At 40.0% G+C, this 21,762-nt stretch overlaps 1 protein-coding gene across 1 annotated transcript in view; it reads left to right on the top strand.

Moving 5' to 3' along the window:
- Positions 1–8,652: 8,652 nt before the first annotated feature.
- GALNT5 (polypeptide N-acetylgalactosaminyltransferase 5) overlaps positions 8,653–21,762 on the top strand; it is a 39,773-nt gene continuing 26,663 nt past the window's right edge. The window contains exon 1 of the mRNA XM_060107175.1: positions 8,653–10,626. Coding sequence (XP_059963158.1) covers positions 9,176–10,626 — 1,451 coding nt within the window. The 5' untranslated portion in view covers positions 8,653–9,175. The remainder of the gene's footprint in view (positions 10,627–21,762) is intronic.

Raw genomic sequence — 21,762 nt, forward strand, 5'->3', positions numbered from 1 at the left:
TGAATAAAATAAAAGCAGTCAGAAAGCCAAAACCATATATGACTTGACTTCCCTTAAAATGTCTTTATGCATTTTAGAACCACTGAATTTCAGAATGGAGATGGCCCAGCAAATAACGATAGTGCAAACCCTCACCAAATGGAAGAATGCCCCCTACAACTTCTGTGACAGATGGCCACGCAGCCTCTGCCACATGTCATTTCCAAGAGTAGGCAGATCATTATCTACTTTTAGAAGGAATACATGTCTCTTTTGTGTAGTACTAATTGTTAGAAAGTTGTTCTCATTTAAAACAGAAATCTGCTACGCCTCGGCCTCATTTCTACCCTCTGGAACCATATGGAATGGTTAAATCCTTCTTCCACATGACATCTCTCCAAAATTATGAAGCAGTTATTATGTTGTCCTGAGTCCCCTCTAACCCAAAAATAAACATATGCAAAATAATAGAATATGCCCTCCAAATATCAGTACACCTGGTAGGATGACCAATGTCCTCAAAAGCCCTGTTTCATTTCCTTCTCCATAGTAAGCTTTTCCTTGGAGAGCTCAAAATCAGCACATCCGGTGTGTATTTGTTTGGGAGTGCTCTGTGAACTCTGTACATTCATATGTGTATAAATATGAATATGTACACACAAGCATAAACCACACATGGAGTTTGTGTGTTTGCATATAAATATGTAGACACATATGTGTGCACACATGTAAAATATACACATTGCTCATCTTTCCTTTTCTCTCAAGTGTTTCTTTTTGCATGGCTCCCATCCAGTCCAAGTTCATGAGGAGAGTTCATCTTATTTCCTGGCTTATTTCATCCCTCTGGAAATAAGGTGGAGACTTTGGGGTTATATTTATGTTCCTTAGTTCAATCATGAGTGGATGCTTGCATGCTCCTGTCTCCTACATGCCCAGGCTTGAATAGTTAGTTAACCCTCAGCTTCTAAGGGTAAGGAAACCACTTAGAATTATACATCAGAGGAGCTGAGTAGCTCTGAAGATATTTGATCATGTAAAAAAAATTCATATCCTGTGATAACTGTAAGCACGACATTAATCTAAACCCATTTGTCTTTTCCTCTCTTAATTTCATTTCCAATTAAGTATTTCTTCCACCGTTTCTGGTTAGTTCATCACTTGTCCATTTTCTACTCTATCTTCAGAAAGCAGGAAAAAAAGTCCTTCTTTGATATCCAGGAAAATGTCCAGAGGGTCCTGAGTTCAAATCACTTTCATATCTCACATTGTGATTTGAGTTTCACGGTTCAGTACTTTAGCAGACCTCAAATGCAAGGGTTGTTTCCAGGTTATGATAACATAATTGAATCCAAAGTCATTGTCATCCTTTCATCCCACAGAAGGTTATCTTGATCTTGCTCCTGGGGGCAGTAATTGAGTTGGAGGTGGTGGTGGAGCCGGGAGATATGAAGCAGCATTTAGCCCTTCTTCAAGGCTTTCATTTCATCCTACTTCTTCACAGCACATGAAAATGCCCTCAAGGGCCCTCCATTGTGCCTACCATCTGCCCCTCCCATGACTCTTCCTTCTCTACCCCTTCTCTCCTCGCCCTTCTCTTCTCTTTGTTAAAATGGAGGTCATAGAGAGAGCAGAATGGTTCCAGGGTGGGACAGATAAGAAGACGAAGAGTCAGGACATGTTCTGAGGGCACCACTGGTGTGGCACCTGGAATGTGGCAGAGGTGGCCTTAGCAGAGCACATAGGGCTCCCGGGGGCTCAGGGCTCAAAGCTCTCTGACAGTCCTTGGTCCTGTTCTGAGTTGGCAGCTCTTCCTTCTCTTCATAGCAACTGATTCCAACCTTTAGCACGTGCCTCAACCCCCTACCCACCCACTCCCAACTCTTCACTGTCTGTCTCGTGCTTATGTAAAATAATCAGAAGCCATAGAGCACAAACTCCCTGAATTTTCTTTCCTTCCATCTCCACTCATCCTTACCTGCCCTGGAACAGGTACAATTTCAAAATGAAACATGCCCCTAGTTGTTTCTAAAATGAATTAAATAATCCACCTGTGCTCTTAAGCTTATTTCCTGTCTCCTCTGGGACATCACTTTAATCTGATAAGGCTTTATCCACTCTTTATCTTCAATCTTACCTCCCCTATGCCTTAGTCTTCAAAAGCATTCAGGTCTAATCCATCTGCAGGTAAAAGGCAGTCTCATCAAGCTACCGAATTATCCCTTTTATTTCCCTGTTTGTAAGAAAATTATACAATAAAAGCATTTATTTATAAGAGAGATATAATTTATTTATAAAAATATTCATTTATTTATAAGAAAATTTTATTACAAAATTATGTTTTTATGAGAGATATTATAGTGTAGTATATGCATTTTTCTCAATGAGGTGATGTCACACTCAAGGGGACAAAAATTGATTCTTAGGGGGCAAAAACATTCTAAAATATTACAATGGTTTCTGGCCCTCCAAAGCTGAACTCTACTTGACAAAGTATTATTTCTCAGTATTTAAATTCTCTCTCTTTAGGGAGAGTTTTAATTTAATTTTTCTCTCAGGGAGAAAGATCTGATAATGAGAAAGAGATTGAGAAACAGTGATGTATAGGATCCAGCCAGCCTGGGTTTATATCCTGAACCCACCACTGCTTGGCTGGCTGTATGACCTTTGACAGGCTACTTAACTTCACTGTGCCTCAGTTTTCTTACCTGTAGAATGGAGATCTTAGCACCTAATTCACGAAGTTGATTTTAAGTAAAGATTACTTGAGGTAATATAGGTAATGCTATGAGTGTTAGCCCACTCTTTCAACTAATTGAATCATATATACAATAAATTAATTATGAAATCTGGAGCCTGCCTACCTCTTCATCTCTTCCCACTCTCCTTCTCACTCATTCTACTCCAGTTGCACTCACATTCTTACCCATCTCCAAAATGCCAGGCTTGTTTCCAATGTCACATCTTGATTTTTCTGTTCTTACCATCTGGAATCTCTTCCCCCAGATTTTCTCATGGCTTACTCCCTTACTCTATTCAAGTTTCTTCTCAGATGTTACCTTTTAAAGAGGTTGCCCTGATTTATATTCCCACTTTTCTTTCCCTATTTCCTTTCATTCTCTTTCTAGCACACATGACTACCTAAAGTTACACATTTTTGTCTCTTTATTTCATTATGAATGCACTACAAGACGATGGAACTTCTCTGGTTTAGTCACTGTTGTATTCTGGGTGCCCAGAACATTGAGAAAAGTAGTATTGATTGAGTACTAGGCTCTAAGGATATAGTGGTGAATAAAAGAAATGCAGTCTTTGCTTTCCTGGAACCTAAAATCTAGTGACAGTCAGACATTAAACAAGAAAACATGCAATTAATGTATAAGTGATAACCAAAATTACAAAAGTCTGCTTTCCCAGACAGCCTGAAGAAACACAACACAAATCATAGATTCCACATTGCCCTGCTGAGACCCACTGACAAGGCTGCAGGTCCTTCTTAGGACCAGAGAGCTAGGGACCTGATTTCTTAGAAAATTGCAGGCTATACTAATGGCTACTCCCATCCTTCTCCAACCTGGAATGGTAAGACACTGAAACACTAAACTTGTCTTCTTGTCAGGACTTATTTTTCTTCCTTCTTAGGTTAGTTGCTTGTTTCATTCACTTTTCCCATTTTTGTATTAATATTTTACCTCTGTCACTGAACCAATGAACCTCAAAGTGTGGGTCTTGGTCCACCTATATCAGAATCATCTGATATTATAGTCAAAAATCTAGATTCCCAGGCCCTATATCCAACCTCAGAATTACTGAGGGAAGAACATGAGAATCTATATTTTAACAGTCCCTCCCCTTGAGATTTTTGATGCACAAAAAATTGAAAACAACTACATTAAACTGTGAGCTTCAGCTTCTTTGTTTTCCCAGAGGCTAGTACACGGTTGGTACTCAAATATTTGCTCAATATATACATGTTTATGTAGTCCACATATATTTCAAGCACAACATGTTTAAATCTGAACTTCTCTTTTCTTCCAAACTGTCATTGTTCTTCCTACCTTTCCTTTCTGAATTAGTAAAGCCTTAATCAGAGTCACCCTGAGCTATTTTACCTTTTTCCCCAAATTTATAATTAACCAATACCAATGGCGCTGTTAACTTAGTATTTGAGTTAAAAGTCTCAGGCTCATTGACAGCTGTCTCTTAAGGCATTTTTTTCCTTCTGACAACTAGCGCAGTTCTTTTCCCAAGGTGGATGCTCAGTTAATGTTTTATTTTATTTTTAATTTTTAAATAATTTTAAAATATTTATTTATTTATTTACTTATTTATTTGGCTGTGTCGGTTCTTAGTTGTGGCACGCGGGATCTTGGTTGCAGTGTGTTGGTTTCTCTCTAGTTGCAGTGCATTGCGCATGAAGGCTCTCTAGTTGTGGCGCATGGGCTCTAGAGTGTGCAGGCTCAGTAGTCGTGGCACACGGGCTTAGTTGCAATGTGGCATGTGGGATCTTAGTTCCCCAACCAGAGATCAAACCCACACCCCCTGCACTGGAAGACGGATGCTTAACCACTGGACCACCAGGGAAGTCCCAGTTTTATTTTAAATTTATTAAATTTTTCTTAATCAAAATAAAATATTAAAACAATTAAATTGGCCAGGGACCTAAAAAGCACAGATGCTGGCTTGGCTCCACTCTTCACAAAACAGAAATAGAGACACAGATGTAGAGGACAAACGTATGGACACCGAGGAGGGGAGAAGTGGGGGTGGGGTGAATTGGGAGATTGGGATTGACATATACACACTACTGATACTATGTATAAGAAAGATAACTAATGAGAACCTACTGCATAGCTCAGGGAAATCTACTCAGTGCTCTGAGGTGACCTAAATGGGAAGGAAATCCAAAAAATAGGGGATATATGTATACATATAGCTGATTCACTTTGTTGCACAGTAGAAATGAAGACAACATTGTAAAGCAACAATACTCCAATAGAAATTAATTTTTAAAAAATCAATGAAACCTGAGATCTAAGCACAGTGTATTATCTTTCAATGATAGAGGCCTTGCTTTCTTCAAACTCAGGCTTAATGGATTATGATTTACCACCACTAACATGGGAAATTTTTTCAAGGACAAATGTCGGAGGGAAGATCACAGCAGTCCTCATTCTCTGGGCGTTAGATAGTGAGGCTGTTTCTTAACCAGCTTCTAAATCTTATAACAAAGGATACTTACACTGAAGCTTAAATGGCTGCCAGAAATTGTATTCATCCATCTTCACTGGAAGAACCAGTTAAACTGGAGTAAAATTATCATTTTTATATTTTATGGTACCTATGGACTTTATAAAAACTCCAGCCTTTAAATTATGATTTTCAACTTTCTTTTTTTGTGAATTTTGTTCACAGGACAGTGTTATCTTCTTGAATACAATTTCTCTTTTTCTCAAAAAAAAAAAAAAAAGAAATTTGGAGGAAAAAATGATCATATTAAAATACAAAAGCAAAATGATATTTAATATTTACTTGATTCTCCCATTCAAATTTCCTAAATGAATAATATCCTCATCCCATATTGTCTTTAATTGGAATCTCCAAATTTAAATCTACATTCAAATTCAGTGATGCATCTGTAGATTCTCATTATTCTCTAAAGAATATATGTTTAAATATATTTTCTTTTTATATCTTTTATAATTAAGGGTAAGCAACTGAGTACATATTATAAAAGAAAATAAGTATTAGTTACTCAGAATATACTTACATAGTCAAAAAAAAAACAACTTTCAAATATTCTGAGAGAGTTACTTTAGACACAAAGCCAGGGAACTGGAACCAGTACTTCTAATATTCTGCATTCTGACTGGGGAAATTGGAGAATAGAAATTTTTTTAAATGTGTATTGAACTCCTACTGATTATCAATGAGCATGATTCAGAGATATTCACCTTGGAAACAGAACAAAGGAACACAGATTTCAATCTAACTATATACAAAGCTGTCCTGCTAAACAGTTCATGATTTAATCTAGGAGAATCCAGTGTCAGGCACTCAGTAAATTCTCAATAAATGGTAGCTATTAACATGATAATCCTGACATCAACCATGTAGAGTTTAAGGACAGGTCCTCCTACTAATATACCTCTTTTACAGAAGAAGAAACTAAAAATACATTTTTAATTTTTTACTACACAAGTGTCAAAAAGAAGTCAAAATGAATTAGAAAAACCCCTCCAAAAGCCTCCCAAGGACCACTTCATAGCCCTAGCCCTCCAACTAAGTATGTGCAGATTCTTGAGGAATTTGACCAGGTAAGTCTACCATTTGGGATGACAGCCAGAAGTACCTTAAACAGCCAACCCACCTATATATTTAGTTTTCTGCTAGTAATATGGAAACTAATACAACTAAACCAAAAAGCAGCATCATGTAACTATATGAAAAGTCATCTGTTGAATGATGTGTGTATTGACTGCTATAAAAGGTAAAATTTCTTAATTTCTTTGTTTTCTATTCTTTTTTATCCATACTTTTTCATTGCTCTGAACATCATGGAAGACCAGCTAAGAGGAAAAAAAAGAGGAGAAATACATAGCTGGTGAGAACCACCAGTAGAGATTGTTACTGATTTTCTGAAGATCCATAGTATTGAGTCTGTAGAGCTGCTTATAACCAACTTTTATCATCATTACAGATTCTCATAGACTAACCAGGAAAAAGATGTGGAAAAGGCTGGGAAGAGGCCTTTAGAGGTGCTTTTTCACCATGCGTTTGTCACCATTGGATTGTTGTCAAGATCGAATGAGATACTCAATGGAAAGAGCTTAGCAAACAGTTTGGGGCATATGGGGTACACACACACACACACACACACACATGCACTCACACACACTCACACACGCGCGCACGCACACACATGTGCACACACGTGCACTCACACACACGCGCGCACACACACACGCCCGAGTTTCTAATCATGCTGGTTCTCAGAAATGTGTGCTTCCCATAGTACTATACTCTCTCTTCACTCCTATGTTTTTGCTAATTTATCTGCCTTTCACCATCCAACTAATACGTCCCTTCTCTGACCACAGTATGAGCAGAGATAATTATGTTCTTGTTCATTCCTCAAGTCTAAGGATAGCTTCTCCAAAAATCATTCCCAAAGAATCCAGGATATGGTTCTCTCATATTATTTACTGTGTATCGTATATGTGCCTACCTGTCTGTGTCCACCAATAGACTGTGAGATCTCAAAGACAAGAACTATGTCCTTTTTACTCAATATCGTTCAACACCCAACACAGGGCCTGAGCGATGGGACAGACTCAGCAAATATTGGAAGGATGGACAAATGGAGGGCAGAGGTGCATGGAGGAAATGGCTGAGCCACCAGAGCTGCCATCCATGTGGATATTCCAAACGGGACTGAGCAGGCACGGAATAAAAAGGAGAATCAGAGATTTAAGAAACATGTTACCATAGCTGCACTTATCTGGGTTCCCTCCCATGGGGTAAAGTACAAACTTAAAGTTAAAATGTTGTGGAAGGCAATGCATAAGTATAAATTATTCAGAATCTTCCCTTCTTCCCTTCCCAAGTCTTTGGGAGCCTAAGTTTATCTCAAAGCGGGTATGCTATACCCCTCCTAACACTGGAGAAATAAGTGGCATCTCTGTCTGCAAATCACTCAGAGCTCCTCGGAGAACAGTGCTCCTGGGCTGTGCTTCTCAAACTTTAGGGACAATGTTTATAGCAGGTGAGGTTAAAATGCAGATTCTTGAAAAAGAATGGATACATGTGCGTGTATAACTGAATCACTTTACTGTAACACCTGAAACTAACACAACATTGTAAATCAACTGTACTCCAATATAAAATAAAAATTAAATTTATAAAAATGCAGATTCTGATTCAGTTGTTCTGGGAATGTATAGTTTTTATTAGGTTTTACTCTGTCTGGGAGAAAATTTCACAAAAATTGTGTGCAGTGTTCCAAAACCCAAAAAATAATGGTGAGGCATTTTATTCTAGACCAGTGTTTCTCAACTTTGGCTGTACATTAGAAAGACCTGGGAAGCTTCTAAAAACACAATGCAGACCAGTGGTCATCTTTGCCCCTTGCCCCCACCCCCATCAATTAATCAGAATTTGGGAGGATTTCTTCAGTGTGATTCTACCATAAAGCTGTTGGAACCAGTGTTCTACCAGTCTACCAGTGCCACTCAGAGTCTGGTCCAAGTTCCGGTTCACTCTGCAAGCTGTTGTTACATCTGGGACAAGTATCCAAACCAAGAGTAAGAGTTTAGAAACTTTTACAGCAATATGACAAATTAAGTTTATGTCTACTGAATCTAATAATAAAAATAGATGGACTCATTTAAAACAAAAAGTTAACTTACAAACAAAGATTTTGATGCCCCCCCCCACCGAGAAGGTTCTGAATAATCAAACACCCACCTTTGGTATTGAGGTTATGCTCAGCCCCTTCTATAAGCTGTTACCTCTCCAAGTTGAAACATTAAGTTCAGTGATGAATTGTTGGGGCAAATCACTTGGAGACCTGGGTACAATAGGGTTAATAAGCAGGAATGGGGTAGGTGGGGTTACAAACCAGGAACACATGCCCTCCAAGTTAGACAGTTTTCTTTAATTGCCCTGAAAACACACACACTCTCACATAACACGGAAGGTGAGAGCTGAATGAAGTTTTCTGGTTAATGGCTTGAAATGTTTTCCTTCTGAGAAGTGGTGTTGGGTTACAGCGTGCAGACCGAGAACTGCGAGGAGAGAAGGCGCAGCCCGGACCCCACCTTTTCTTGGGTTTGTAGGAAGGTGGACATGGGCTCATGGAGACAAGGCGAGTGATCTGTTGACCTGTCTGGTGGCTGGAATCGACCGCTCCCAGGGTGACCAAAGGGCAATGTTTAGCAGGGCTTAGCCAGGGGCCAGCCAAGCAGGCACGGATGCTCTGCTGTGAAATGCCACGCAGGCAGAGACTGAAGCAGTAGGAGCTGAGCTCTCCCTTTGGACTGCTGCTTCCTGCTCTGTTCAGGGGAGGGGGCCACTTTCTGGCAACTTTGCTGCTGCTGCTGCTGCTGCTGCTGCTATTGCTACTACGTCAGCTCCCTCTCCCCTCAAGGTAAGCAGGCTCAGAGGGAGGGCAGGCTGCGAGGGAAGCCTTTGTACCATGAACAAGATCCGAAAGTTTTTCCGAGGAAGTGGGCGAGTCCTGGCATTTATATTTGTAGCTTCTGTCATCTGGCTGCTCTTTGACATGGCAGCTCTCCGCCTCTCATTCAGTGAGATCAACACTCGGGTCCTGAAGGAAGACATCGTCCGGAGAGAGAGGAAAGGGTTCAGAGTTCAGCCATACCAGGTGAAGAGCCTTGACGGCAGCGTGAAAGAGATGAAGCCCCCCTCGAAGGGACACGGGAAGGGCGTATGGGGCAAAGAGAACTTTAGAAAGACTGAAAAGAGTAAGCTCAAGGTTGAGGATGATTTGGACCAAACCCAGAAGGAAAGGAAAGTGCAGAATGCCCCCGGAAGGGGCAAGGTTGCACCTTTGTGGCGTCCTGCATATCTGCAGACCCCCCCAGTGACTTTTACCAAGCGGAAGACAGAGGGGCGAGACGTCAGACCTGAAGTTTCCTCGCACGTGACACCAAAGCAAAAGACAGCCCAGGGGGCTGAGAAAACCCCATTCATAGCAGCAAGGGGAACTCCACTGGCCAAAATATCTGTACACACAGGACCTGTTGGTATAAACCAGGAGGGCCTGAAGAGTCTTAGTCTCAGCAGTGAAACATCAAAACAAGCAGCTGAGAGGAACCCAAATGTGACCATCCATCTTAATATTGACAGATCAAAGCAGCAATTCCAGGCAGTAGCAAATGAAAGGACCTACCCTGCCAGCCCACCAGTGCCAAAACCCAGGGAAGCCATAGCCTTAAATAAAACTGAGACTCAGAGCAAAGAACTAAATGCAAATAAACACAAAGCCAGTAAGAACCTTCCCTTTTCCAAGTTCATTGCCAATTCAAGTCGCTTAAAGAAGCAATCTATTAATGAGACACAGTTGGGAGGCTTGCCAAAGGATGATGCAGCCAAAGTGGCTGATGGGAAGAAACTCAATTTGTCTGAAAGCCATATTGTGATTATAACCAAGGAGGAGGAGCTAAAGACAGACACCAAAGAGGTCCCCAATTCCAAAACCAAAACTATATTTCCTACAGTACTGCGCAAAAGCCAAGAGGAACTCCTTGCCGGGAAGAGCAGGGAGACATCTTTCTCTTCTCTTGCTCTCCAGGGAGCAGCAGTGTCTCAAACCAATCAAGCCTTAGCTGGTGGGCTGGGGCCAGCAAGAATCAATTTAACTGCCAAAACCCAGCCTGAACAACTCAGCCAAAGTCACAGAAAAGCTCGTTCGCCTGAAGATGGTGGAATGCACCGTGTGTTAAGAATTGATGTGACACTTTCTCCAAGGGACCCCAAAGCTCCAGGTCAGTTTGGACGTCCGGTAGTTGTTCCCCATGGAAAGGAGAAGGAGGTAGAAAGAAGATGGAAAGAAGGAAATTTCAACGTCTACCTCAGTGATTTGATCCCAGTGGACAGAGCCATTGAAGACACAAGACCTTCTGGGTAAGATCCATTTTTCTTCTCTTTCCTCAGCCCCAAGTATTTTGGGTCTTACATAGAGAAGACTTATTTCTAGATAATTCTGTGTGGTTTTTGGTCACCTAGAGAATTAGAGCAACAATAATCATTAGGCACAGTTCAAATAGTCTACCATCCACACAGAGAAAAATTCCGATATCAACATACCCCTTGCACTCTCTTTATACATTTATTTCTCTGAGACTTTGGCCCTCATCCCTATTAGCTCATGTTCTGTTCCCTTTTCTGTACTGAAAACCTATCAAAATGATTAGGGGAGCTCAGTTCCTGATAAGGTGTATATGAATGGTGGAGCTTAAAATGTAATTCTGTTAAAACAGTGACAATGAAGTGAATTCTCAGTTTCAGAATTTTTTATTATTAGCAAGTTTGTCAGGAGTATATTTGGGAAAGGAGCACAGAGGAGGAGCCTTCTAGGCCTCTCTGGAATCATGTCTTAGCCAGCAGAATTCTGCCTAATCATGAGTAATGATCACCGTAAGTGAAGAAGTGACACTACTCCTTAGAATTTAATATCCTTTATAGATGAGAATGGTAGATAGTTCAGGAGTTCAGTGATACAGGAATAATAATTTTGGAAAAAGTCAATCAGCCAATAAGGAGCAAACACCCACAGGACATACAAGAATATAATATTTTATATTTCTAGAGTTTCACCATTTATGAAGCAACTGCACACAAATCACATGAATTTCACAAGAGCTCTGCAAAGGAGGCAGCAGATATTATGCGTTCAAATCAACAAGTAAGGGCCCTCAGAAATTACTTCAGTCTTCCAAGAGAGCACATCTCTGAAGGTGCCCAGTGAGCTTTATAAACCAGTTTTTAAAAAATTATATTCCTTTAACTAGAAAGTAGATCACAAATATTTAATCTGATTCAAATATATTTGGTTTCTGGCTCTTTTTGGCCCACTCATAAGTGAGGGTACCTCATAGCCATATGTTCACTACCCATTAATTGATAATACAACTCCTTGTATGCCTTGATATGCAATTCCTGAGCCAAACAATGTTTGCCAAGAAGGTGGAATTAGGGAATATCAAGATTCAGATTTAGCACATGTGGTCTGTAAAGAACGCCCTCGTTTGGCTTCTGTAAAAAAAAAAAAAAAAAAAGGAAAACAACCCTTCTCTGTGATCTAGGTATTCAGTGTTACTAGGAGGAAGGCAGATATAGATGTGCGTGTAGTCATATTGGTGAGAGGGGCCTCTTCATTGGGATGTTAGCCATTTTCAATTCTTAGCCATTGGCAGATGGCTATTGGCCATGCACTAATCACCTGTTTAGGCCAAGCACTCTGCCATTCATGTTCCTCACCCTGGTGAAACTCACAACCTTGAGGAGAGCACAAATATACCCAAAGTAAAGATGAAGAAACTGAGACCCTGGGAAGTTATATTGTCTGTGGTCATAGAGCTAGCAATTATAGAGAAATTATTAAAATCCATGCTCAAAATTATGTTGTGCTGTTGATAGTGCATATCTTACTAATTACTACCAAAATGATCCCAAAAATTATGCTGCACCAGCTCTGATCTGAAATCCTGTATATCACATATCACATATATCACATATATTTATGATATATCACTATATTCCTACACATATACACTATGTATGGCACATCCAAATATGCCAGTATAGGGCATATACTATATATGCCATACTATGTATGGCACATTACTATACATATCCTATATAGTATATACTATATGACCATATACTATACATGCCAACTTTGAACACAAAACACCAGAGAATGAAGTAGGAAAGTAGCTTTATTTTAACATCCCTTCTGTGGCCTGGCAGACTGCTATGGAGCTTGGAGAAAAATCAGACACTGCACAGAAGCCCAGGCTGCAATTCCAAACCAGAGAAAGGACAATTGTGTGAGGGCCAAAAGCAAGTAATAATGATGTTAGCGTCCATGTGATTTACTGAAGGCTCAGTAGCTCCCAGTGCTTGTTCGTTTCTGAAATTTGGTCTGTGGAAATTAAGGGTTGCTGCCCAGGGAAGTCATAGTCAGACTCTGTCTTCTGAAGGAGGCTGTCCCGACAGTAGGAGAAAGTGAGTGACACGTGTGCTTGAGAGGATGAGTCAGACAGCATGTGGCCAGGCCCCTCCCTCTTATCACACAACCCACCTTGGCTAAATATATGTGCTCTTGGCAAGGTGCCTACCTGATGCTCTACTCTTCCAACAGGATGGAGGTGACAGTTTTAAGCCATCAGGGATCCTGTGTACAGAACCCCTTTTGTGCCATTCTTACAGGAAAGAGAATAAATTATTTTCCTTTTCTTTTACCCAAACGCTCTGACTACAAGTATGTGCAAATTATGTATTCATATGGATAAAGTTTGGAAGAAAATACAAATGAAAAACATTTGATTCATCAGGTTGGCATGATTTAAAGTTCTCTTACTTTGATTTTATTTTTTTCAGCTTTGCTCAAAAGGTATATGACATGCTTGTAAGAAAACACACAATAAGATTTTTTGAGATAATAAATTTTAAAAGTCAGCATGGGGGAAATTGTTATAGAATATAATAAGAATGTGTGTGTGTGTGTGTGTGTGCATGCACGTGCATGTGAGAGAGGCAAAAAGAGAAAGTAAGAGAGAAAGAGAGAAAGAAAGAAAGAAAGAAAAAAAGAAAGAAAGAAAAAGAAAAAGAAAGAAAGAAAAAGAAAAAAAGAAAGGAAGAAAGAAAGAAAGAAAGGGAGAGAGAAAGAATCTATTAGAATGCGTAAGGACTGGCCTTAAAATTAGCTATGGTAGCAACCCACTGGAACCTTTAAATTTTAAGAGTTCTGGGAAATATCCCCCTTACTGCTTCTTTCATTTCCCCTGAATCCACGTTATGGATTGATTAACACAGTATAACTCACGTATCATAACTGGCTATTGAATATACATTGAACCAAAACAAGGATAAAAACCATAGATTTGCTAGTATGTTTGTTTACATTTAGGTCCCCTCAGTAAAGATAATAAGTAGTTAATAGTTCTTAAGGATGATGATTTAACCGATATGCTAGGATGAGGTTGACATTGAGAAGGAGAAGAGAGAAGCAGCGTTCCCAGGACAACTTCACTTGCTCTTGTTCTAAAATCAGACTCTCTTTTCCCAAACTGCTCTTCTCTCCTTTTCTCCTGAGTCCCAAAGAACCATTTCTGAGATGTTGAGATATAGTCCTGGCCTTTTCCAAAAGCACAAAAACTCCTTTCTGTCATTAGCATTATTCTCACTGTCCTTTTCAGTGCCACCCTGATTTCTGACCCTTGCTGTGTGGCTGTCGCTTGCTGCATGTGACATGCTCTCTAATGTTGGCCTTCAGCATAAGGATAGTTAGTCTTATTATCTTTCTCTACTCATCACATTTGTTACCATCCACTGATATTTTTCTTAACTGGTCCCTTTCCACGGCTTCCCCCCATCCTCACCTTTCACAGTCCTCACCATTTCTCCTAGAACATCTTGACCTGACATTGCTCAAAATCTAATTGTATCTTACCTCCATCTAGACCATGATTTGACTGTGACCTCTAAATTCCAATGACCATTAATGCACTCTCCTGGTTACTGAAACACTCCTTGCTGTGTGTCCTTCACTAACCGTGGCCTTGAGAATCTGTTTCAACTTCTTAGTGAAATTCTAAGCTTAGGAAGGAAACTCTGTCTTTTACTTTATTTTGTATCCATTTAGCACTGAGCACAGTGTGTGGACTCAAAAGATACAAGTTTACACAATATGGTTTTAAAGATAAGATTCTCTGAAATGATTTTTGAATATTGATACTATTTTTTAAAAAATAAATGATAGATAACTATTCAAATTAGGCTTGCGAGAAGTCATTTTACAAATTAATAATGACTTCCTAATTTTTCATTTTGAATATATGGAATATGTTAGTGTCTCGTTTAAGGTAAATACATTCTATACTAACACTATTGTCTATTCATTAATTCATGTTCATTCATTAATTCATATTTTTGTTGTTGTTTGGTTTGTCATTTTAATGTTTTGACTTTCAATAGATGAAAATCTCCTTATCTTATTTATGAGAATGTTTTATGCCAGTAAATAAAATACAATTTCATTTTGCTTAGAAGTTTTGCCTATAAAATATGCTTCAGATAAAATACTGTTATGACGGTTATTTCAAATTTCCATATTTAGCCCTTTCTTTATAAAAAGCTAATCCTTGCAGTTCTTACTATTAATTATTGAAGTTTGTTTTAGCCAGCAATAATCAATACGTACACACAGGCTTTGGTAAAACATGGTCCTATCTACTGGAAATGCAGGGCAATTCTACTTAGAGACGTCTGTCCTGTAGCCTGCAGCTAGAGTGAAGATGTAACTCCAGAAATGAACTTATTTTAAGAGTGCACTTCCTGGATCAGCATTTAGAGAAAAATGACTCAAAGACATGTTTGCTGCCAACATTTAGTTTTTTAGAGGACAGTAAGAATTACAGCATGCTCTTCTAGCACTGCTGTGTCATCACAATGTTAGCCAATTGTTTATTTTAATGCTTTGCTTTTCCTACAGTAGTCTGGCAAGCCCCTCAGTAAAGCAACTAGAATGGGCCTATTCTCTTAGCCCAGAGCTGGGACTGTCAACCAATCATTTGATTCCTTCCTACACAGTTAAAGAGAGTTTTCTTTTGGCACATATGAAAAGCAAAAGCACTGTGCGTTTGTCACAAACCAGTCCAATTTACTGAGGGGAAAGAAAAACCTTTATAGAACCTAAATTTCCACCTCTCCCCTACTCTCCCAATCCTAGTGAGGTCAAAAACCACAACTAATGAATTACTGAAAGTAAACTGACCACATAGCCTTCCAAACTTCATGTTTCTAGATGTGTGTATCAGGCTGAGAGAAAAGAGAAACTTTACTGTTATATGAAGTTCAATGTCCTTAGTTTTACATAAGATTAGTATTTTAATTGGTGAAATGAGATAGCTTTTGTGACTAATAGTGATGGGAGAACATTATCTAAAATTGACTGGAAAAGCTCTGAGACCTCCCTGAGAAACCAAACAAGGGCAGGGGGGAAAAAAACTCTCACAAGATGGATTTAAAAGGGTTATTTCCTGCTTTCTCTTCCATGAGTGTACACAAAGCAGTGTTGCTTTTGAATTGTGTTTGTGTACATGTTCATGCACATTAGTGTGTTCATGTGTGTTAGAGCACAGTGTGCTATTTCACTAAAAAGTTGTATCAGGAAGCTGGAAATATAAAGTAAACTTTGTTTAAAGGGTGCAGGCTAGACCATAACAAGACAAAGGTTAAATGTGGCCAAAAGATGACTATAGAGCTTTTGACATTTTTACTTATCACACTCTCCCCACAACTAGGGGAATGATAAGGAGAGAGATGATCAGAGGATATAAAACACACTTCTGCTACTGATTCAAAGAGAAGAAAACAGTGCCTAATTAATGTAAAACTGAGAAATGTTAAAGCAAATCCGTGACTTTGTCTCCTAAATACTGCCAGAGACCTAGAAATATTTATGCGAGAGAGGAATTTGTGAATGTAGAAATTCGAACCTGTGTACACTTCTTTTTTACACACCTCATCCAGGGCCCAGTTTAACCATCATAAAATTACTTATCAAATTCTTATGGTGATACTGCCCCGAGTACTCTTTTCCCAGAAAATAACTCCTGTTGGGCTCTTCTGGGTGACCCATTCAGAGCAGAGCCTTTCAAGAAGGGAACATTTTTTGCTCAAGGCTCAGAAAATGGGGGAGAAATAGCAATGTTTGTTTAGAAGCTCTGTTTTGTTGTTTGCTTTCAGAATAAAGGGAGCTTTTTAGAGTCTCCTTTATGTTAAAAAAAATCTATATTATTCTAAACTAAAATATCTTCTAAGTTGACCCCACTTCTAAAACGTTGGTGTACGGGTATGTGTGAGAAGGGTCAATGCAGAGAAACTTGAGTACAGTATTTAAAAAGGCCTTTATGACTTGCCTTCTCATTTGTTCCTTAAAATTATTCTTCAAGGCAGGTACTGTCGCTGTCCCAGCTTCACCTGTAGAGAAGCTGAGACTTAGAGAGGAAGCTGAGGTTTTAGATTGCAGCAGGCAATGCAGCTGCTGGCAGTTCATTTCATTCCACGCCTGTTTGCTCACTGCCTGTCATGAGCTGGGCAGCTGGGACCTTCCGTTCTCCATGTACGTCATCTTGTTTGATCCTCACAACAGCCATGCCAGATTGATAAAGTGCTACAGATGAGGAAGAAAGCACAGGGAAAGGTAACTTACCCAGGGACTCACAGCTCATAAATGGTAGGGTTGGGATCCAACCTTCAGTCTTCTGATTCTTCTTCACTCGGCAATAATTCAACTACACCAGGTCGGCTCTCTCCCCACCCCACCTGCTCTGCCCTTATAGTGACCATCCACACCTCTACCTCTCCTGGGTTTGCCAAGCCTCTCTGAATAAAGGGAATCTGTCCCTTGCTGAGCCTCACCAAAAAGGTGCTTATTTATGTTCCAGGCAGTGATTGTGTATGTGTGTGGAGTTTTTTTATTCTAAACAGTCCTCACAACAACACTATGAAAGACATACTATCTCTCATATGATTTACAGATGAGAAAATTGAGGCTCTAAAAGATTAACTGATAGGTCTGCTGTCCCAGCAAGAAAACTTTCTGACTTCTAATTCTAGTGCTCTTTCCATAGGATACAGCTCCTCTTTCTTTTGTTTCCTTATAATCATATGACTTTAGCAGAAATTAAAACATCTCTCTTCCTTATACTTGGGGTGGGTAGCTGCAGGGAGGGGGATAGGGTCAGAGGTATACGAGGGGAATTAGTTTTGCACGTCAGGTACCTTGTCAGGGAGAAAATTTACAGGAAATCATTTTCTATACAGCACTAAACAAAGGTGGCTCTTTAAAACTGCCCAACAACCACAGCTCAGCAGTGGACAAATATCTCTGAGTGCCTACCTACTCTGCAATCTAACATCTGAGCGTGGGTCCTGCCTTCAAGGCAAACACATGAAAACGTTCTTCAGGAGCAGAGTAAACTACTGGGGCAAGGAAGAGAAAGGCGGAGCCTGGCCTGAGAGAGGGCAAAGTGTTTCATCTGCAGCCTGAAGGGGTAGGGAGTTAGTGACATGGGAAAAGGGGTAAAAAGAATAATCCATTGAGAAACCGAGGGAAATCTGACATAGGGTTGGGGAGAGCAGGGAGGGTAGAAAAGAGACCATAGAAGTAAGCAGAGTCCAGATCACGCAGGACCTTGTTAAGGTGCTTCTAAGGACCAGAGAAAATGTCCAAAGATTTAAAGCCCAAAGCAACACTTTAATTTACCTTTGCTCTGGCTCTCATGACCCAGAGGGAAGCACTTATGAGGCTAAAATTACATAGAGCCTCACCGAAAGTTAATACTAGATGAAGCTTCAGAAGAACTCTAATCCTGTCCCCTGCGTTACAGAGAAGTCTGAGGAAGGAAGTGACTTGCCCAAGGTCACAGACCCCAGGAGAGACAGAACTACCTGAAAGGTGCCCTAACCTCCACCCAGAACTATCTCTGCCACATCACACCACCTCCTGCTCTTTTTTTTTTTAAATTTTATTTATTTATTTTTGGCTGCGTTGGGTCTTCATTGCTGCTCACGGGCTTTCTCTAGTTGCGGTGAACGGGGGCTGCTCTTCATTGCAGTGCACGGGCTTATTGCTGTGGCTTCTCTAGTTGCAGAGCACTGGCTCTAGGCACGCGGGCTTCAGTAGTTGTGGCACGTGGGCTCAGTAGTTGTGGCTCGCGGGCTCTAGAGCACAGGCTCAGTAGTTGTGGCACACTGGCTTCGTTGCTCCACGGCATGTGGGATCTTCCCGGACCAGGGCTCGAACCCGTGTCCCCTGCACTGGCAGGCAGATTCTTAACCACCATGCCACCAGGGAAGCCCCCACCTCCTGCTCTTCTCCCTCCCATCCCTACCTCACTCTGACAGCTGCCTGCTCAAAATAGACTATTGTTGAACTGGTGAATATTGATGCTGGTGGCTTATATTTCTAAGCCTGAGTCCAGTAGCTTTGATGGGTAGGCAGTTACCTCAGGAAACACAGCTTCAGCCTTTGGAGTATGAGTGCTGAGTGTGACTGAAAACTTCTAACTTAGTAGTCAGGCAATTCTGACTAAATGTCAGGGCTAGTCTACCCTAGAAAGAACAAAACATAAAAGTAAAAATTTTATATCACTATACCCTCTTATCAGTGAGAGGAAAAGAAGCTTCAATAATTCTAAGGTCTTGCAGAAAAGAATATAATTCTGGACAGAGCTCCTCAGCTAGATGATCTATTCTCTTTCTGATCCTCCCAAAGGTACCAGAGCTTGGAGAGGGAAGGCCCCTGAAGGCAGTAGTTGAATTGCAAATAGAAGCTGAGAAAATATTCTCCTCGACCTTCTGTTCAAACCTGCGAACACTGAGACTTGACCCACATAGTCCATTTTGACTGTTTTGGAATAAAAATGAAAAATTCATAGACATGAGGGAATATTATCATTTCCTCAATCATCTGATTTAAAACCTTCCTTATTCGATAGGCTACATACAAATCACGTTAGTGGCTGAGGCTTCAGCACATACAAGCCAAGAAGACAAAACGCATCACTTTCTGAGTCTCTTGGTAGATGATGAGCCCTTGATAGATTTGGATTAAAGGACGGCCTGGGAAAAGGGCAGTGCACGTAGTCAAAATGGGTGCATGTGCTTCTGCATAATCATAGGACCTTGCACGGGTTTTTTACCATGGAACTTACAGAAGTATTTTTATCTCCATTATCTCCTCAAATCTTTATAGACATTGGGTGATGAAGGCATTGTAATCTTCATCCTAACGGCGAGGAAACTGAGGTTCTGAAAAGTTATGTGACTTGTCCATAGTCGTGCAGCCAGTAAGTATCAGAAAGGTCTCAGTATTTAGTCATCTTCCTCAAGTCCAGAGTGTTTCTCTCCCACACAGTAGTGGACCCACTGTGTGCAGGACAGTGGAGCCCCCCACATTAGAATCCCCCTTTATTTTTAGTACCTGGACGGACTACAGTAATCTCAGTCTAGACTTCCCCCAAACATACAGGTTACAGGTTGGGTTAATTTTAAAGTATGGCACAAGGCCTGTAGACTCTAAGTACCTCACTTGTATGATGACTGGGCATATACAATACAAATATGAATTCTTAACCTCAAAAAAGATTACAAACTCAGAAATATCTTGCATTTAACTTAGACTTGACTTGAGCTGCAACTCCTCCCTCCAATATGGCAGAAAGGTTTCCAATGGGCAAACTGGAGGAAAGGAAATTTGCTTCAGCTGGGTTAATGTAGGATAACTTGAAACAGTTTCACCACCTATGGGAAGTAGATGACAGTCCATGTTTAAGAATGATGCAAGAGTTAATAAGGCTGGAAGTCTTTCCAGTCTGACCCATTGTGCCTTTGAACAAAACAAGCATGCTGGGTTTTCTACACACCTGGAAACATGTTTAACCTGTTTAGTAATGCAGGAAACCAGGTACCTATAAATGACATAGTAGCCTGGCATCTCAGCCACCCAAACCAAGACACACTATGAAACTTTGTATTTGAAACCTCTCACATATCCTTCTGTGCCCCATCTTTTAATGCCACCCCCTTTTCCAGGCACCAATATGATCTGAATAGCATAATCTTCCACAGGGTCATCTTCAATGTGATTCCTCAAATGCATCTAAAATATATATTTGTCCATAACTGGCAGAGGTATTATTTCCTGGGATAGAAATCCACATTGGATCTAGTGGAATCCTTCATGATCTACCTATATAGACTCCTGATGGGGAAATTAAGGCATCACAACAGATAATGGAGAGCAAAGGAGGGAAGAAGGAGCAGGTATTTGGTGAAGGGAGGTGCCTTCCCCAAACCTCTCAAATCCCTGAGCATTCTTTCAACCTCCAATTTCAGACTGGCTCACATTACCACTTAGAACTTTCTTCTAAAAGAGGCCAAAAAAAATCGACTGTTTTATAAGATGAGAAGATTCATCTTCCTGGTTATATAACATGAGTTAGCCTGCTTAGTTGACTCTCCCCAATGTATTTTCATTTGTAACTAGATGTTTCTAAAGTCGACCTAACTTTAATAATAAAGCAGCTCTAGGACTTCACAGCTAAGGCCTGTTGATTCAGATGGCTCAGGCAGAATTTGTGCAGCGGACCCTTCCTTTTTATTTTATTTTTTTAACATCTTTATTGGAGTATAATTGTTCTACAATGGTGTGTTAGTTTCTGCTGTGTAACAAAGTGAATCAGTTATACATATACATATATCCCCATATCCCCTCCCTCTTGGGCCTCTCTCCCACCTTCCCTATTCCACCCCTCTAGGTGGTCACAAAACACCGAGCTGATCTCCCTGTGCTATGCGGCTGCTTCCCACTAGCTAGCTATTTTACATTTAGTAGAGAGAGTGGCATGGACTTATATATACTACCCTTCCTTTTTAGAATTGATTTATTTTTTTCTGGACCAAATGTTGTAAAGAATATTTATGTGTGAAATGTGCATTTGCCATTCATTTACACTATAAAATTAGAGATGAGAGAGTCACAGGAGGTCACTGATGTTTTCTATACTCTTCCTTTCACTCAAGCCAATAAACTCCTCTTAGCTTTACTTCCTCTTTCCCAACTTAGAGCCCAAGATGGAATATTTAACCATACTTCCCCAGTACCTTCAAAATCCTCTACCACTTTCCTTTTTACCTCATTTTCTCTGATGACCTAGATCTGGATTAAACTATTTGTTCACATTCTCATATACATCCTTTCCAGTGAAGGATGTTACATTTGGTAGTTCATTTAACTTCTTAAGCTTCAGTTTGCTCTATTTGAAGAAGAGTATAATAGTATATATTTCAATTAGTTGTTATAAAGTTTGAATTTAACTATGTACATAATAGTATTTTACAACTGCAAAGTGCCATTCTAATGTGTTTTTTTTTTCTATGGCTTTTACTCTTATCTATTTCTTTTTTTCAGACTAAGCACAGTGTAGTTATGTTGTCTGGCAGAAGTACCCGCTCCCACAAAATGCC

Source organism: Mesoplodon densirostris, chromosome 8 (assembly GCF_025265405.1).
Source record: "Mesoplodon densirostris isolate mMesDen1 chromosome 8, mMesDen1 primary haplotype, whole genome shotgun sequence".
NCBI lineage: Eukaryota > Metazoa > Chordata > Mammalia > Artiodactyla > Ziphiidae > Mesoplodon > Mesoplodon densirostris.